Source organism: Ornithorhynchus anatinus, chromosome 7 (genome assembly GCF_004115215.2).
Source record: "Ornithorhynchus anatinus isolate Pmale09 chromosome 7, mOrnAna1.pri.v4, whole genome shotgun sequence".
NCBI lineage: Eukaryota > Metazoa > Chordata > Mammalia > Monotremata > Ornithorhynchidae > Ornithorhynchus > Ornithorhynchus anatinus.
This window is the reverse complement of record NC_041734.1, coordinates 14,243,293-14,260,762: the sequence shown is the minus strand read 5'-3', so window position 1 is coordinate 14,260,762 and position 17,470 is coordinate 14,243,293. Positions and strand designations below refer to the sequence as shown.

The following is a 17,470-nucleotide window of genomic DNA, read 5'->3' as shown; positions in this document are numbered from 1 at the left end:
ATATCATTGCTTGCTTAATTGAACTATCAGTAGTAGATGAGTGATGCATTTGTAATTTAGAGCTACTATATGTTCTTTCCGTGTTACTGTATGGGGGAAAAAAATATCTATTAGTGTTTAAGAATATACCCCAAACTTTGCCTATAGGTCTTTTGTAATAGTCATGGTAGTATCCCTTTAGATCTATGTTTTGCAGAATGCTCTACTAAGGGCAAAGGGTTATTGCAAGAGAAGAACAATACATATGTTCTTGCTTTTGAGGAGCTTAAATTTTAATGGGCGAGATGAAGATGCAAACTAAAATATATACTTCAACTGACAGACATATATGTAAGTGCTACCGGAGTCTCCAGGTGGTCAGAGTAGCAGTGTCAGGTTAGTCAGTCAAGGCTTCAAGTCAGAAGTGGATTAGAGAAGGGAGAGAAGAGTGGAGAGAAGGCCAGGACTCAGGGAAGGAAAGTGGGAAGGTCGTTCCAGACGGAGAATTGAGAGCTATCACTTCTGATAGCTCAGAGGTGAGTAAAGTGACTATAAGGGACGAGGAATGGGAAGCCGCGTAGCGTAGATAGAGCACAGGCCTGGGAGTCAGAAGGTCATGGGTCCTAACTCTGGCTCTGCCACTTGTCTGCTGTGTGGCTTTGGGCAAGTCACTTCATTTCTCTTTGCCTCAGTTACCTCATCTGTAAAATGGGGATTAAGACCATGAGCCCCAATGCGCGACAGGAATTTTGTCCAAACTGATTTGCTTGGATCCACCCTAGCACTTAATACAGTGCCTGGCACATAATAAGTGCCTAACAAATATCACAATTATTATTATTATTACTAGGAATTTAGCATAGGCAGAGCAGAGAGTATAATCACTTGATTGATGATTTTTATTGCACGCTAACTGTGTGCAGAGACTTTATTAAACACTTCGGAACGTCCAGTGCCATGGAGTTGGTCGACATGATCCCTCCCCACAAGGAGCTTCAAGGATAAAATGAGGAAGAAGTCAGCTAAGGACGGGGAAGCGAACTGGATTACCCAAAGGTCTAGAGCTTAACCCTCAGAGCAGCGAACGGGGTGGAGGTTTTCAGAAGACAGAAGTTGGATTTTGAGTTCACCTCTAGAGATAGTTGCCTGAAGGCCTTCCAAGATGTCACATCCATTCCTAGTGTGTTATAGATGCAGGATACCAAGAACTGGCATATTCCTCCCTGTTTGAGAGATTGCCCTTTGGTGAGACATTCAAACTAATTTTCCTTCTGCCGGATCCCTACTTACTGTTACAAAAAATCAAAGCACTTTTCAAAGTGACTGAAAAGCGCAATAACTCCGGTACTCTGGCCCAAACCCTTCCTGCCTTTACAATTTAAAAGGCGTCTGATGTTCAAGGCTGCGCAGTACTCCAGAGCACATAATGGCTCTTGGGCGAGCCTGTGACAGTCAGTGTGCACTACCAGTGCATTATCTTTATAGGGTTTTAGGAGAGCCTTTGTATTCTCCTTGGTGAATTTGTGTGGCTGAATTAGAGAAAGGTAAAAAGAGAGAAAGGTGCTATATAAAGCCCAATTCTATCCTCTTCCTGTTATCTTTACTACTAAAACTAGTTGCTCAGCTTGATAGCTTTTAAGCGGCTCTTGAATTCAAGTTTTCTGCAGAGCATTCTTTCCCGGGAACTGAGATATGTGTTCTCCTGCAGCAGCGCTTCATTCAAGAGTCCTTCAATTCACAGGAGAAAAGCACTTTGCTCTGGGGCTACCTTCAAAATGTGGGCACCGCTTCCAGGTCCTGGACCCCCTTTCCTATCAGGCATAACATAACTTTTTGGGTGAAGAGTTGGAGTTTTCATAAAAAATCAATACTTTTTTTACATAAAAAAAGATATTCCTCCAAAAATACGTTATCAATAATCATTCAGTCAAGAAATTGAAACAACTAGCTGGATTCTGGCAGGATGGAAGGTACCCTGTGAGAATGGTATATCGAGAAAGGTACCGGCCCATAAGTCAGAGGACCCGGGTTCTAATCCCAGCTCTGCCACTAACTTGCTCTGTGACCTTAAACCACTTCACTTCTCTTTAAACTGGGGATTAAATCCTACTCCTTCCTACTTAGATTGTAAGCCCCATAAGGGACAGGGACTTCGTCCAGCCTGATTATCTTGTATCTTCCCCAGAACCTAGTTCAGTGCTTCACACATAGTAAGTGCTAAACAATTGTCATTTTTAAAAAAGAATGGATTAGTCTACTTGAAAACAGCATGGCTTCTTTCAGACCACCATTTAGCCAGTCAGTCAGTGCTCTGGGAGTTGGATAGGTGGAGTATTCACTTGGTCTGAAATGCCATGGTGGCGGAGGTGAGGGGAAGGTGGGGAGTGCTTTGTGAAGGACCTGGATACATGGTGCTTTAAGCGTGGCTTAGTGGCAAGAGCATGGGCTTAGGAGTCAGAGGTTGTGAGGTTATGGATTCTAATGCCAGCTCTGCCACTTATCAGCTGTGTGACTTTGGGAAAGTCACTTAACTTCTCTGAGCCTCAGTTACCTCATCTGTAAAATGGGGATTAAGGCTGTGAACCTGATTACCTTGTACCTACCCAAGTGCTTAAAACAGTGCTTGGCACATAGTAAGCACTTAACAAATACTTTTAACAATAATTTTTCTTCCATCTCCTGGTGACAGTCTTCTTAACAGTTAATGGGATTTTTGTGTGGAGTGCTAAACTCCACAGAAGAAAGGTGCCCTATTCAATCATGGCATTGCTGTTATTGGCCTAATTTTTTTTTAATGGTAGTTGTAAAGCACTTACTAGGTTCCAGGCACTGTACTAAGTGCTGGAATAGATACAAGACGATCAGGTTTTATTTTTTTAAATGGTATTTTTATCCATTGACTGAGTTTGCATGGTCCAAGCAAAGCAGCAATTGAAGTTGAGTCGTTGCCTTTAACATTTGCAGGAAAATTAAACTGAATTTGTTTCGGCTGGTCACACTAGTTGAGCATTTTGTTTTTACAAATTCAAGTAGCTAAAGAAGGGTTTTTTTTCAGTTTTCCATGACTCAGAAAACACCCTTCCTTCTGGAAGTTGCATTTTGGATTTCCATGAAGCATCAGGATTCTGTGAAGATCTGAAGTGGAAATGTGTGTCAGGGCTTGCCAAGGCAGAGAAAATCTACATATTCCCATGTTCTTCAGACTGGACCTATCAATAGTTTGAGAGTTTTTTCATCTCCTTGTCAGAAGCTGGTCTCTTCTTCAGGCAGTCTTTTCTTTAAGAATGAGTTTCTCTCAAGGGGAGATAATGGGTTTGTTGCTGTATACTAATGCATTAAAAATTGGCTTAAAGTGAACTAGTATTAAGATAGACTTGAAATTTGGAATGATAAAGCCAAATGGAGACCTAGGAAATGAATGCTTCAGCGTGTTTGTTTTTTCAGCCAATTATCCTTTAGGAAAGTGTTAAGAGGAAAAAACAAAAAGGAAATTTCCCAAATGAGAATCTAAGCATAAAAATTAAAATACATGAAGAGGTTTTCATTTTCCAAGAAATTGAAGATTTTAGCCCATTTTACTGTCACAGAAGTATAGTTTCCACAAATGCCCCAAAACAGGAGCTTCTCAAAACAAAGGAAGTTGTAATAATTCAATTGGTTACACATTGATTACTAACCTGCAAGAGGCCCTATCACTTACTTCATCATTTCCCAAAAGTGGTGAGGGAGAAATACCCTCACTGGGAAAGATGGGTTCGATCTGAGCTGGGTCCATGCGTGTTATCCCCTTCTTTTTAAGGATACTAATTTACCAAATTATGAGTGGACATTTAGCAGAAAGGGAGAAGACTTGCCAACTGAGCCACAGTCTTACCCATTTCCTACTTGACCATTTACTTGGAGTGAAAATAGAAAAAGGTCAAAATAAAATATTCAGAAATGAAAAGTCAATCCAAGATGCTGGCTTCTGATGTTGTTAAATAGAAGGCATGTAACTCAACTTATTTTAAGCTTATTTCCTCAGTTGACTATCTTGAGGATGGAGAGAGAAAATTTAGCTTTTCCCACCAAAAAGCTTATTGGCAATCCTCAGACAAAGTCTTCTCGTATGTTGTCAAATCATCTCTGACCCATAGTGACTCCATGGACCCATCTCTCCCAGAGCACCCACCTCCACCTGCAATTGTTCTGATAGTATATCCATAGAATTTTCTTGGTAAAAATATGGAAGTGGTTTACCATTGCCTTCTTCCATGCAGTAAAATTGAGTCTCCACCCTCAACTGTCTCCCCCACACTACTAAACTGTTTAGACTGGAGCCCATCATTGGGCAGGGATTGTTTCTATCTGTTGCCAAATTGTACATTCCAAGCACTTAGTACAGTGCTCTGCACATATTAAGCACTCAATAAATACTATTGAATGAATACTACCCAGAACAGGTGAATTTTGACTTGTTGCAGATTGCCCTCCATTCGCTAGCCACTGCCCAAGCTAGGAATGGAATGGGTATGCCTTTGCTTGACTCTTCCTCCCATAACTGGGACTGGTAGAATCCTGGAAATCCTCCAGGTATGATCCCGAGAGGGGATATTTTAGAAAGTGTGGATGTATTTCCTTGGTTGAATATTTTTTGGATGGAGAGAAGAGATTAAGCTTTTCCCACCAGCCAAACAAAAGCTTGATGACAATCCTCGGACATTGTAGTAGCATTAATATAGGTATTAAGCATTTGGTTTGATCATTTGAATTAACAGGGCAGGGCTTCCAGGGCCACACTGCTAGTAGCAAATCCTGCTTTGTAAGGGAATAGGTGGAGGAACGGATCAGTGGGGGATGGAGAATAATCAGCGGAAGTGGGAAAGGAGAGGTCCATAGGACTGAAAATTTTAGGTTGAGCTGGTGCAAGAACAAATTTCAATCATGTGGTTGTGCCCCCATGTCCAGAGCTATTTGTCCCAGAAAAACTGCCTGACAACTCTGCTCTGCTCCTCTTCCCTATCCCTCTTCCAAGGGCAGTAATAATAATAATAATAATAATAATAATAATGCTTGTGGTATTTGTTAATCACTTACTATATTCCAGGCACTCTACTAAGTGATGATGGGGATACAAGCAAATTGGGTTGGACAACAGTCCCTGTCCCACATCAGGCTCACAGTCTTAATTCCTATTTTACAGATGAGGAAACTAAGGCACAGAGAAGTGAAATGACTTGCCCAGGGTCATACAGCAGACAAGTGGCAGAGCTGGGATTAGAACCCAGGTCCTCCTGACTCCCAGGCCCGCAATCAATCCACTAGCTCACGCTGCCTCTGTAGAATTAGCCATAGGATTCTGTAGCCGTAGAATTAGAGAACAAGGCTGGGGTTTGGCTAACCCAAAATCAGATGAGCCAACTAATGTCAAAGCTGCCTGGGTGGGCTGGAACTCCCCAAACAGTACTGTAATCCTTTCTGCAAAACACTTGGTACGTAATATTAGGTTTTGCCCTGTGCAGACCTGAAAAGGTTCCAAACTATGATGACCCATAAAGACCCCACCAGTGGGCACCCCTGTGAGTGCTGTTGACTGTGTGTAATTGAGTGACTGCCTGAATGACTCACGTGTAGGAACTGAGAGGGAAGTTGAAAGGAAATGTTTTAGGATGTGACAGCCTCTAAAATGAAAGATCAGATCCGGGCTGTGCTGGTACATCAAGGTAAGGAATGATCTGGCAATGGGATATGCCTGAAGCTTTGCTTAAGTAATCATCGAGTGACAGAGTGTGGGTTGGGTGCACTGAAGCCTGAGCTCACAGATAACTCCATAAATCCTACCTCATTCTGTTGAATCTAAAAACTGCAGTAGAGGAATGTTTCTGAGCAACTAATAATTGTATTTCTAGGTAGCATAGAGGGTCTATAAGGAAGCTTCAGAACACCCTGCAGTTATCTCACCAAGGAACTTGGGAGCATGGAGTTTTCCAGAAACTCTTATTGAATTCTATTTACAATCCCGGCTCTGCCACTTGGCAGCTGTGTGACTGTGGGCAAGTCACTTAACTTCTCTGGGCCTCAGTTACCTCATCTGTAAAATGGGGATTAAGACTGTGAGCCTCACATGGGACAACCCGATTACCCTGTATCCACCCCAGCGCTTAGAACAGTGCTCTGCACATAGTAAGCGCTTAACAAATACCAGCATTATTAATGCCATTTTTCTGACATTCTGGTGAGACTAGGAACTGTTCAGACTCCTAATGACATCTTTTTCCTATTGTTGTCAAACAGGGAAGGCCATGGAAAAATTTCAGTATTTGCTGTCAAAATGGCATTAGCCACCCTATGTGGAGGGAAGATCATGGACAAATTAAGATGTGAGTATTTGTTGTGTGTCATTTTTCTGATTCAAGATGATGGATCTCCCTCTCCTACTCATCATGCCCCAAACCCACACCTGATGAATAGGAACATGGACAGTATTGATGCTTTGTAAAAAAATTCTGATGTAGTTTCTAAATAATTACTGTATTCTACAGAGGCAGAAACAGAATTATAAATAAAATTATCAATACTTTCTGTACTCCCTGCTGCTTATCCAGTTCTCCCAAGTATTCTCTCAAGTGCTTACCACAGTGCTGTGCTCACAATAAGCACTCAGTGAACACAGTTGATTACCCATTTCTCTGATTTATCAAACTTCCAGGTTTTGTGATCTCACCATATACAAAATACACCAATTTACATTAGGTGAACATTAAGGATTAAAGTAGACTGCCTCAATCTTCTAGTCAGTTACTCCATGAATGAAAGAAAAATTGTGCTTGAGGAGATCTTAAATGATCATTTGGTTCAGCACCCTTAAGGCAAGGGTAGAGGCTTTCCAACCTCCTTTATTAGCTTTTCCCAGTGTTTTCTCATCTTAATGGCCAAGAGGGTCCTCCTTTAGCCATCAAAAATCAACCTTTTCTGTTTGTAGAACTTGCCTCAAGGGGAAAAGACACCCAGAAACAGGCTCAGAGGTTAAAATGGCAGAGCTCAGAATGGACGCTAAAGCATTTTGTTCCAGCTCAGTGCACTGATCCGAGATGGCTCATCTTGGCTTACCAAAAGTGACTAGGATCAGTCTGATCTTTGGCACCAAAGCACTCAAACCAATATAGATCAACCACGGGCTGGAGAAACTCCACATACCTTTGTGCTCCGAGGCCTCGGATTTTGGGAGTTGCCCACCTCACCCCTGGTCCCGGAAACCAGAGCTCTCCTGAGCCTGCTTAATCAGTGGTATTGATTGAGCTCTTACTATGTGCAGAGCACTGTACTAAGCACTTGGGAGAGTACAATACAACAGACTGATGTGGACCATGTAGAAATGAACCCTGACCCATTCCACTTCTGACTCAAACCGAGAGGGGTTCAGGTCTCACCACCACCAGAATCGTGCCATATCCTTTCAACCCAGTCAGGCGAATAACTCCAGAAGGCCCTTTAGAACTTCCAGAGGGGAGATTCATTCATTCATATTTATTGAGTGCTTACTGTGTACTAAGCGCTTATGAAAGAACACAGTTCCAGTGGCACAACCTGTAAATTATTCTCCTTTCTGAAGTGGTTCACCTCTATTACCTGTTATCCTAGCCTCACTGCCATGTCATCATCTTCAGTGGGATTTATTGAGCACTTACTATATGCAGCACACTGTACTAATTGCTTGGGAGAGGCAATCCTCTTTTTTTCTTCACACGACAAACTCTATTGTCATGGAACAAATCAAAAGAGGGAATTTAGGAGGCAACAAGCCCTAGTATATTTATTATTCTAAGTAAGAAGTATGGTAAGTTTCTAACTGTGGATTTGAAATGAGGTCAGCTTGTAAATATCATCCCCCTGGCATTAGCGTATTGGCTCAGCGAATCGGCCATCGAGTCCGGTATTCTGTCTCTGACAGTGGTATCAAAAGATGCTTGGGGAAGCAGGGGGATGGGTATCATCCTTAACACTCATCCTAATAGTTATGGAGTCATCTTCTAATAACCTTTCCTTCTAATAATCCATTATAGGACAATGGCCCCTAAATTTATCCAAACCCTATCACATAGCCACAAAGTAGTTAATAGTTTAATAAGCTCGATGGCAAGATTTAGATTTAAATTGGTAAATGACCTCAGGAAACAAAGTACATGTTTTGCAATTTGTAAAATTAGACCCATTTGTTGCTTTAATTACTGTCATATGCTATGTATCAAAGAACAGTTAAAAAGGAATGGCAGCAGCAAGAAGCACAAGAGGCATTTAAGTGTGCATTTAAATACACATTTAATATACATTTTTCTTCCTTCGAAGCAAGTTGGATTAAATTTAAAATTTCAATAACATTAGCACTCTACAGATATGAAAAGCAGCACTCCAAACTGCTGGCAGCAAATAATGGTATTTGTTAAGTGCTTACCATGTGCCAGGCACTGTACTAAATGCTGGGCTGGATGAAAGCAAAACAGGTTGGAACACAGTCCCTGTCCCATGTCAGGCTCACGGTCTCAAATTCCCATTTTACAGATGAGGTAACTGAGGCACAGAGAAGTTAAAGTGACTTACTGAAGATCACACAGCAGACAAGCCAGGAAGCCAGAATTAGAACCCATATCCTCTGACTCCCAGGCTTTACAAAAGCACAGTAAAGGATGACCTTTAATTTGTATCGCCGTGGAGAAGCAATGTGGCCTAGTGGAAAAAGCACTAGGAGTCAGAAGACCCGGTTTTGAATCCTTGCTCTGTGACTTGCTGTTGTGTGACCTTGGGCAAGTCCCGTAACTTCTCTGTGCCTCAGTTCCTTCATCTGCAAAATGAGGATTCGAGACTGTGAGTTCCATGTGGGACAGGGACTGTGTCCAATCCGACTTGTTCGTATCTACCCTAGCACTTAGTACAGTGCCTAGCACATAGTAAGCGCTTAACAAATACTATAATTATCATTACTATTATTACTATTATCATTATTACCTGTTCTCCCTCTTATCTAGAATGTGAGGGCCTAATTATCTTGTATGTATCCAGCACTTAGTACATGCTTGACATATATTAAGAGCTTAACAAATGCCTCAATTATCATTATTATAGTTAACAATAACAATAATAATAAATTGTTGTCATTGTTAGAGAAACTGTCAGCTGCACACCCATCTGTAGGGATAAAAATTTCCCAATCACCCCATCTTCACTCACAAAAGGTAGTAATATGTAACCTTAAGATAAACCGAAAATACTATTTGAAAAACTATTTGCATGAACTAAATCCTTTTTCCCTTTTTGCTTAGATATTTTCTCAATGATTTCCGACTCCAGTGGAGTTATGGTTTATGGACGATATGACTTGTTCTTGCGAGAAGTCCTCAAATTGCCAACGGCAGTTTTTGAAGGTCCCTCATTTGGCTATACGGAGCAGTCAGCCAGATCCTGTTTCTCTCAACAGGTAAAGAGGATGGATGTTGGAAAAAAAAAAGGTACAGCAGGTCCCTCATCTCCCACTCTTTTTCAAAAATTTACCCATGAGCCCCAGGCTTCTCATTGGCCCTCAACTGTAAATACAGGAATTGCAGCGACAGAGTTTGAGTAGCCTGGAGAAGGAAACATATTTTTCTCTCCGTCTTCGTGGTAATGGTAGAATTGTACACTGTTGAAAGGTGCTGTAAGGGTGTTGAAGACAGTGCTGTGTTATTATCTATACTCTGAAATCCACCAAATCAGTAAGATTGAGAGGTGTTTCTTAAATTGAGCAATGACTTAGAATCAAGGAGGCATAAGGCCCACAGTGGATTTGTTGTGAACTTCTGGCCTGTGTCAATCAATTGATCAGTGGTATTTATCGAGTGCTTACTGTGCAGAGCACTGTATTAAACACTTGGGAGAGTACAGTACATCAGAGTTGGTAGACATGTTCCCTGCCTACAAGGAACTTAGGGTCTAGAGGGGGAGCTTACCGCCTAGAATTTATCCATGACAAGAATATTCATCAAGGTAATATGGCATAGTTTTCTACCCGGGTTCTCATGGGGTTGCAGGCACACCTTCAGGCTACATCCATTTGACAACAATCAGATAAATTGAGCAAGATGGCAAATGGCCTGTGCAAGGGAAGCTTACTTTCCCAGAAGTGCTTATTTGGTCTATTCCAGTGGTAGAAGTTAAAAAAGGACAGTGGAGACTTCCCCATCTTGCTGCTTTCCTGCTGACTGGTCATCTACACAGCACTTACATATATATTCGTAATTCTAGAGTGTCAGCTCACTGTGGACAGAGAATGTGTCTACCACCTCTGTAATACTATACTCTCCCAAGTCCTTAGCAGTAGTGCTGTGCACACAGTAAGTGCTCAGTAAATAGGATTGATTGATTGTCCTTAGTCTGTGGTTTGCGTGGACACCCCATTTACTTGGGAAATTCATGGCTTTGGTTGTTAGAACCAAAAGTAGGCTTCTGTTTGTTCCTGAAGTCCTCTATCGTCTATTTGTCCTCTGCCTCTGCAATTAGTGTGATGTGGTTGAGCTCTACCAAATCATTGACTTTTACTCTTTGGAAGGTCGGCTTTTGCGTTCAGGTCTTTTCATTATGCCCATTTCTCAAGTCACTAGCTTTGCTGATGGAATTGTGTCCTGCGTGTGAGTGTCTTCTGGCCATTTGATATGACTTTTTTTCTTCTACTCTTTGAAATGCATTCTCTAGACTGTCCTCTGCAAGAGTTACATTCTCTTTATTACCTATCTCCATTGAAAACATGTGTGCTGGTCATTGCCTTTCCCTGCCTTTACACAGTGCTCCTTCGCGAACCCCCAAATGGTCTCCACCTGAATTGACATGTCTGTTCTTGACCAGGTCCTAATAACTTACTGTGAATCAGGACTAGCCCTGCACCTGGGAGGGCTGTTAATACCAGATTCGATGATGTTGAAGGCGAAGTATCGAATGAGTCTAAAAATATGTCAGTTCTTTTTTCTGTTTAAATTATATTTGCTCTGAAAAGGAAAAAGAGAACCAAGTGTCACAACAGACAGATGCAACAGACAATACCCTATTATCAAAGACAAGGAAATATTGCATTTTTATTATGATCATAGGAATCAAAAGAAAGAAACAACTTTCATCAGAACCCACATTATTATCTTTCAAACCTTGTGTTACTGAATCCTTAGTGCATTTACCAGGACACGACACAGTAATAATAATAATGGTGGTATTTGTTAAGCGCTTACTATGTGCCGAGCATTGTTCTAAGCGCTGGGGTAGACATAGGGGAATCAGGTTGTCCCACGTGGGGCTCACAGTCTTAATCCCCATTTTACAGATGAGGGAACTGAGGCACAGAGAAGTTAAGTGACTTGCCCACAGTCACACAGCCAACAAGTGGCAGAGCTGGGATTCGAACTCATGAGCCCTGACTCCAAAGCCCATGCTCTTTCCACTGAGCCACGCTGCTTCTCCAGTATTGTGTATTTCAACCATAATACTAGCATTCAGCTTTTGCTTTCATTTCTGACACTGTTAGTTGAGCTGGGGAAAGTTGGTGGCTTGGTAAGATGCTGGAAAAGCTTAATTGGTGAGGGATATAAACAGGTGCCTAGCGGAAACACATCTTAAAAATGAATCTGTTTTCAGAAAAGCAACCACTTTGATAGGTGAAATAGTTTTCTTATTTCCATTTCTCTTACAGCCGTCACAGTAATGAAATAAAAGGTGTTCATGAAAACATTCGAAGTATTGTATTACAGTAATTTCATTGACACTGTTGCCTATTGACTAGAAGTTATTAATGCTGTTGTATTAAGGAAATGGTATAAATGTGAGGGGCCAGTCTCCTGGGAGTCAGGACACCTGGGTTCTAATCCTGACTCTACCATTTGCCTGTTATGTGACCTTGGGCAATAACTTAACTTCTCTTGCCTCAGTACCTCATCTGTACAAATGAGGGTTAAATGTCTGTTCTACCTCCCCCTGTGGGAAAGGCACTGTGTCTGACCTGATTATCTTGTACCTGCGTCAGCATTTGACACATAGTAAGTGCATAATAAAAAACACAGGTATTATTATCATTATTATTGCATAAAATAGTATTCATGGGAAATAGTATCATTTAATTTTCAGGAAGCCCTGCAATAAATTGACTAGAATGTGTAGAGCAGGAAAAGGATCGGAGATAAGAAATGACAAAAGACAAAATTGGAAAGAGGAGTAAAAGACTGAAAGATCCAGAAAAAGGACTTTGTCTTTCCAATTACAAGTCCTTAGAGGGCAGGGACTGTGCATGCATGATTAATTTTGTATAATACCCAGCACAGTGCTAGGCTTAAGTTAGTGCATACTAAATGCGTTTGTATTCTGGTGATACCCACACTCCACCAAGTAGTTACTCAAAGCAGATTGCTTCCAGGTTTGAAGCCCAGAGAATTGCAGACTATGACCTCTGAATCCAATTGCTGCTGGATTCTGTCTTTGGAAGATGGAAAGTCAGACTGTGAGCCTTAATTCAGTGGTGCTGATTACAGTTTGACTAAAGAACATGCTATTTTTCCCTGCTTGGATCCACTTTTTCACTACACAGCCACCCACACACTGTTCCCTGTAATTGCTCTGATTAGCTTAGCCTCCTCTGGTTTCATTCATTCCAGGTGACATAATGCTTCACTGTCCTGATAGAATTATCTGGAATGAGAGAGTGACTGATAGTACATTAGGTCAAGGGTGATATTCTCCAGTGCTTCTGAGATCCCAACGCTTTAGTTGGAGTAGCTTGTATTAGGTATGAACTGTTCAAACCTATTTTATTTGTTGTAGCCCCCATCAGATGCCAAATAGAGAATCATCAAGGGATCTTGTGGAAATGGCACTTCTCTTCCTCCTGCTCTTCCTCTCAACATCATTGTTCCAGACCTTAATTAGAATAACCATTACCCAAAGTGACTTGGCAAATTCCTCTTGTATCTTTTGTTTTTATAGTATTTAACCACTTACTATATGTCAAACACTGTTCTAAGCACTGAGGTATATATAAGTTAATTAAGTTGGACACAGTCCCTATCCCACATGAGCCTCACAGTCTAAGTAAGGAGGAAGAACAAGGTGAACTAAGGCACAGAGAAGTTAGGTAATTTACCCAAGGTCACACAGCAAGCAATTGTCAGTACAGGAATTAGAACCTGGGTCCTCTGACTCTTAGGTCCATGCTCTTTCCACTAGGCCATGCTGCTTTTGTTGTTAAACTTTTGTTTTATCTCCTCTGTTGTCTCCCCACTGACATCTTGGCATCAGAGGACTTAAACATGCTTGTAATAAGCTAAGTTTTGCAGAAAGAATAAGAGGAGCTGTTTTCTTTCAGACCTGTGTGGGCTTCTGGAGGTAAAAAAGATGGCATATCTTGATTATGCTCAGGTAACTTTGTAACACATTTGGCAGGTCCTTTTCTTCTTGTTAAACTGAGCGTGATGGATGTTGTCACAGAATTTATTCTCCCCATGGGCTACATACAATTGCTGAGGTAAAGCTGTTTTCTTCCCTCACTGATTTGTTTATTTCTTTTGGGTACAGAAAAAAGTCACGTTGAATGCTTTCTTGGATACTCTCATGTCTGATCCTCCACCCCAGTGTCTGGTCTGGTTACCGCTTCTACATCGACTGGCCAATGTAGAAAATGGTGAGTAGTGAACTGTTCAGCAGGTACATTTGAGCCTGATTATGGAATCATGCAGCCTCTGCTTGCCCTGTGTGGGCTTTAAGTTTTAAGTGACCCACTGGCCTGGAATCTCTGGACATTCAGTAAGACTAGAGATTGTTGTGCCGTGGTGACAAATTGACAAGTGACTTTTTAAAATCAAATCTCTTCCAAGAGGCCTTCCCAACTAAGCCCTCATTCCCTCATTCCCTCTCCCTTCTGCATTGCCTGCATTTATGTACATGTCCACAATTTATTTTAATGCCTGTCTCCACCTGTAAACTGTAAGCCCTTTTCTGGGACCCGTCTACCAATCTTTATTGTATTATATTCTCCCAAGCATTTAGTACCGTGTTCCTTCCACAATAAGTGCTCAATAAATACCATTGATTGATCGATAGATATGAGCATAACTGCTGCCAGGGTGGGGTGGGGTGGGTTGACTATCAAAGTGCTTAGAGAGTATGGACTTAAGTGCACAGATGATGCATTCGGGAGGGAGAATATGGTGGGGAGATGAGAGGCTAATCAGGGGAGGTTTCCAGGAGGAGGTGTGATTTGGTTAGGAGACGGAGGAGAGTCCAAGGCAAGAGAAAGTGCCCGAGGAAGGGATTGACTGCGGAGTGATGAGATAATGGCACAGAGAACCACTGGGTGTTAGGTCAGCTGGGCTGGGTTGTGGTCAGGGACAAGTGAGAATAGGTAGAGGGGAGAGAGCCGATTGAGTGCCATAAATTGGATGCCATGTCAGAATCATAAAAGCTGATTGGGATGTGGGGGAGAAGGGAAGTCTCAGAAAGGGAAAAATGATGTTCAGATTAATCAAGGAAGGATTTCCATTTTCAGAAGAGGATTCTGAAAGCCCTGTCCTCCCTGTGTGATGTGTCCAGGGTCCAGATTTTAAGTGGGACAGTCCCCAAATTTCAGGGTCTGGCCCACCTCCTACTATTTATGTTCTTCAGGACATTTTTACAGAAACCTTAAAATTCCATAGGTTGGCAAAGACAAATGTTCATTTCAGTCAGCAGGAGGGAAAGTGGTGTGTGCCTTGGTCACTAGCAACCACTGGAACACCTGGCAGATTGGCAGAACAGCCCAGAGTAGATCCTCTGAGCCCCCACTGCTGCACTTCAAGCAGAAGTGGCCAATCCTGGGCCATGTTTCCTCTGTGGGACAGAAGTGGGGAAGGTGTTAGTGATGGAAAAGCCATTGAATACCACCCCTCATCTTTCTCCTCTTTCACCTTCTCTCCCTTCTTTCTCTGTCTCCTTTTCTGCCTCTTCTCCTTTTCATTTTCTTTTCTCCTCCCTCCTCTTCTTGCCCTCTCCCCACTTTTCTGATCTCGCTCTTTCTGACTTAAAGTGAACAAATTTCCAGTCACCTTACCCCTGGGAAAATGCTTTGCCCTGTCTATAAAGTCAACCCACCCCTCCACCTGCTCCTGTGTTGGTTTGATTTTGTAACTGAATGTATTATAACCTAGGAGGACATTAATAGTTGGTCTCAAAGAATGGGTCCCTGAGCCCTCTTTTGCTACTCTTCCTGCCCGTGGCCTTCCCAGGGACACTGTTGCCCTGAGTTTCTTAGCCTGACTGAAACAAGCCCTTTGATACTCACCTGAAGCCCACAGCTCTGATTTACAAATCCTTATACATTTGCTATTTCCCCTGTCATTTATTTTACCATCTGGCTCCCGCATTCGAGTGTAAGCTCCTTGAGAGCAGGGTTTGGATCTACCAACTCCATTGTATTCTCACAAGGGCTTATCACAGTGCTCTGCACACAGTAGACTTTAATAAATACTATTGCCTGATTGGTCAATAAATACCATTGACTGCCTATGCAACAGGAAAAGGTAACTATATCTGTTCATCAAATAACTTTTCTTTCTCCCTATATCTCTTTTCTCTTTTTCTTGTTTTTTCTCTTTTTTCCTTCCACCTTGCTCTCTCTGTACACATTGCCTTTCCTATTTATTTCCTCTTCTTTCTCTCCAGCTTTTCTGGATTTTATCTTCTTGATTTTTCCTTCACTCTTTTAATAATAATAATTATGGTATTTGTTAAGCACTTACAGAGGTGCAGAGGTACAAATTATGGTATTTGTTAAGCATCTGCCAAGCACTGTTCTAAGCTCTGGGGTAGATACAAGGTCATCAGGTTGTCCCACATGGGGCTCACAGTTTTCATCCTCATTTTACAGATGAGGGAACGGAGGCCCAGAGAAGTGAAGTGACTTGCCCAAAGTCACACAGTTGATGACCAGTGGTGGAGCCAGGATTAGAACCCACAACTTCTGACTCCCAAGCCCGGGCTCTTGCCACTAAGCCACGCTGCTTCTCTTTTAATCTCTTTCACACATATCCACCCAAACATTTTTCTCTCCCTGATGCCTTCTTTTTTTATTAATTTTATTTCTGAGGCTTTCTAGAAGTTACATAAATCTCTTCAGAGGCAGAAACTTCTCTTTTTTTCCTCCCCTGGAAAACTAGTACGGGTAATTTATATTCTTGTGGTGGGAAATGGAAGGCGAAAAAGGAGTCAGCATTTCAAGAGATGTAAGAAGTCATCTATCGTCCATCTCCGCTTCTGACCCCTAAAACCAAAAAGAGTGATGAGATTTCAGGGATAAGCTCAATGTGATGTTTGGGGAAGACCAAAGGCACTCTGGATGCTGAAAATGGTTTGTGCCCAATGGAAGGATGCATTGCCGAGGCGGTGTTTTATTTTTAATGGTGTTCTGTTGTTTTTGTTTATTTCATTCATCTCTCTCTTAGTCTTCCACCCTGTTGAGTGTTCCTACTGCCATAGTGAGAGCATGATGGGATTTCGCTACCGATGCCAGCAGTGTCACAATTACCAGCTCTGTCAAGACTGCTTCTGGAGGGGACATGCCAGTGGTTCCCATAGCAACCAGCATCAAATGAAAGAGTACACGTCGTGGGTAAGGCAAGGGTTGGGTATTGGTTGCTGCGGAGTGTTTGAATCTTCAGCATGCAGAAGAGGAAGGGACATCAAGAATTGGGTTTAGAAGCAGCCAGCAGGATGACTTTCCAGCTCCGGATGGAAAACTTCCTTTTTCTTTTTCCTAAGTTAGGGGGAGCTCGGTTCCCCAAAATCCCTATTCGTATTGTTAATTTATGAGGTCAATAGGCTGCCCTTTAGCGTGTTTTTGGAAGTGAGAGTATGGATTTGAAGATTTTAGCTGTGTAATACCGTCCTGGATGCTGGCTGAACGAACAGCGGGAAGCCCTTGGAAGTATAATTTTATTTTCACAGTAAGTGAAGATTTCTTTAGTTTGGCTTTTTGTTTTAATTTCTGCAAAACCTATAGAAAAATAATTATCAGTTTCTTTTTCTCATTCTCTTTAGCTTTCATAAAGAGATCAATGTCAAGTAAAGAAAAAGCAGTGTGGGAGTATGGGCTGAATGATAACCTATATTTTACATTTTTTTGGTATCAAGCGATTAGATTAGAAACAAATCTTTTCATTTGAAACCAAGAGTTCTCCAATTTATTAAAGCTGGAAAGAATTTAAGTTTTTTCTAGCAGTTATTACCCAATATCACCATTAGGAGATGATTCGCAGTGATACTGGTGTTTATTCTCAGAGCGTGGATAGAGGCCCAGTCTGTCCAGGTTGCCCCTGTCTCCAAGGGCCAGATAGTTCCACAGGAAAGATCAGACTTGGAAACTCTGGGCCGGCACAGTGGCTCCAGAGGCTCAGCCCGGTGAGGTCCTGGGGGACGGGCAGGGCCATGGAATGGGCGGGGCCATCCTGGACAGATGGAGATGAAGCAAGGACAAAAA

General features: G+C 42.0%; 1 protein-coding gene and 1 non-coding gene across 27 annotated transcripts in view; one reads left to right on the top strand and one right to left on the bottom strand.

Moving 5' to 3' along the window:
- DTNA (dystrobrevin alpha) overlaps positions 1–17,470 on the top strand; it is a 282,794-nt gene that overhangs the window by 190,872 nt on the left and 74,452 nt on the right. For all 26 annotated transcript variants that reach the window (XM_029068850.2, XM_029068846.2, XM_029068847.2 and 23 more), the window contains 4 exons: positions 6,253–6,338; positions 9,276–9,430; positions 13,537–13,642; positions 16,437–16,603. In XM_029068850.2, coding sequence (XP_028924683.1) covers positions 6,253–6,338; positions 9,276–9,430; positions 13,537–13,642; positions 16,437–16,603 — 514 coding nt within the window. The remainder of the gene's footprint in view (positions 1–6,252; positions 6,339–9,275; positions 9,431–13,536; positions 13,643–16,436; positions 16,604–17,470) is intronic.
- On the bottom strand, positions 4,432–4,569 carry LOC114813505. The gene has a single exon (XR_003761222.1). It is a non-coding gene; the product is annotated as a small nucleolar RNA SNORA7 (small nucleolar RNA).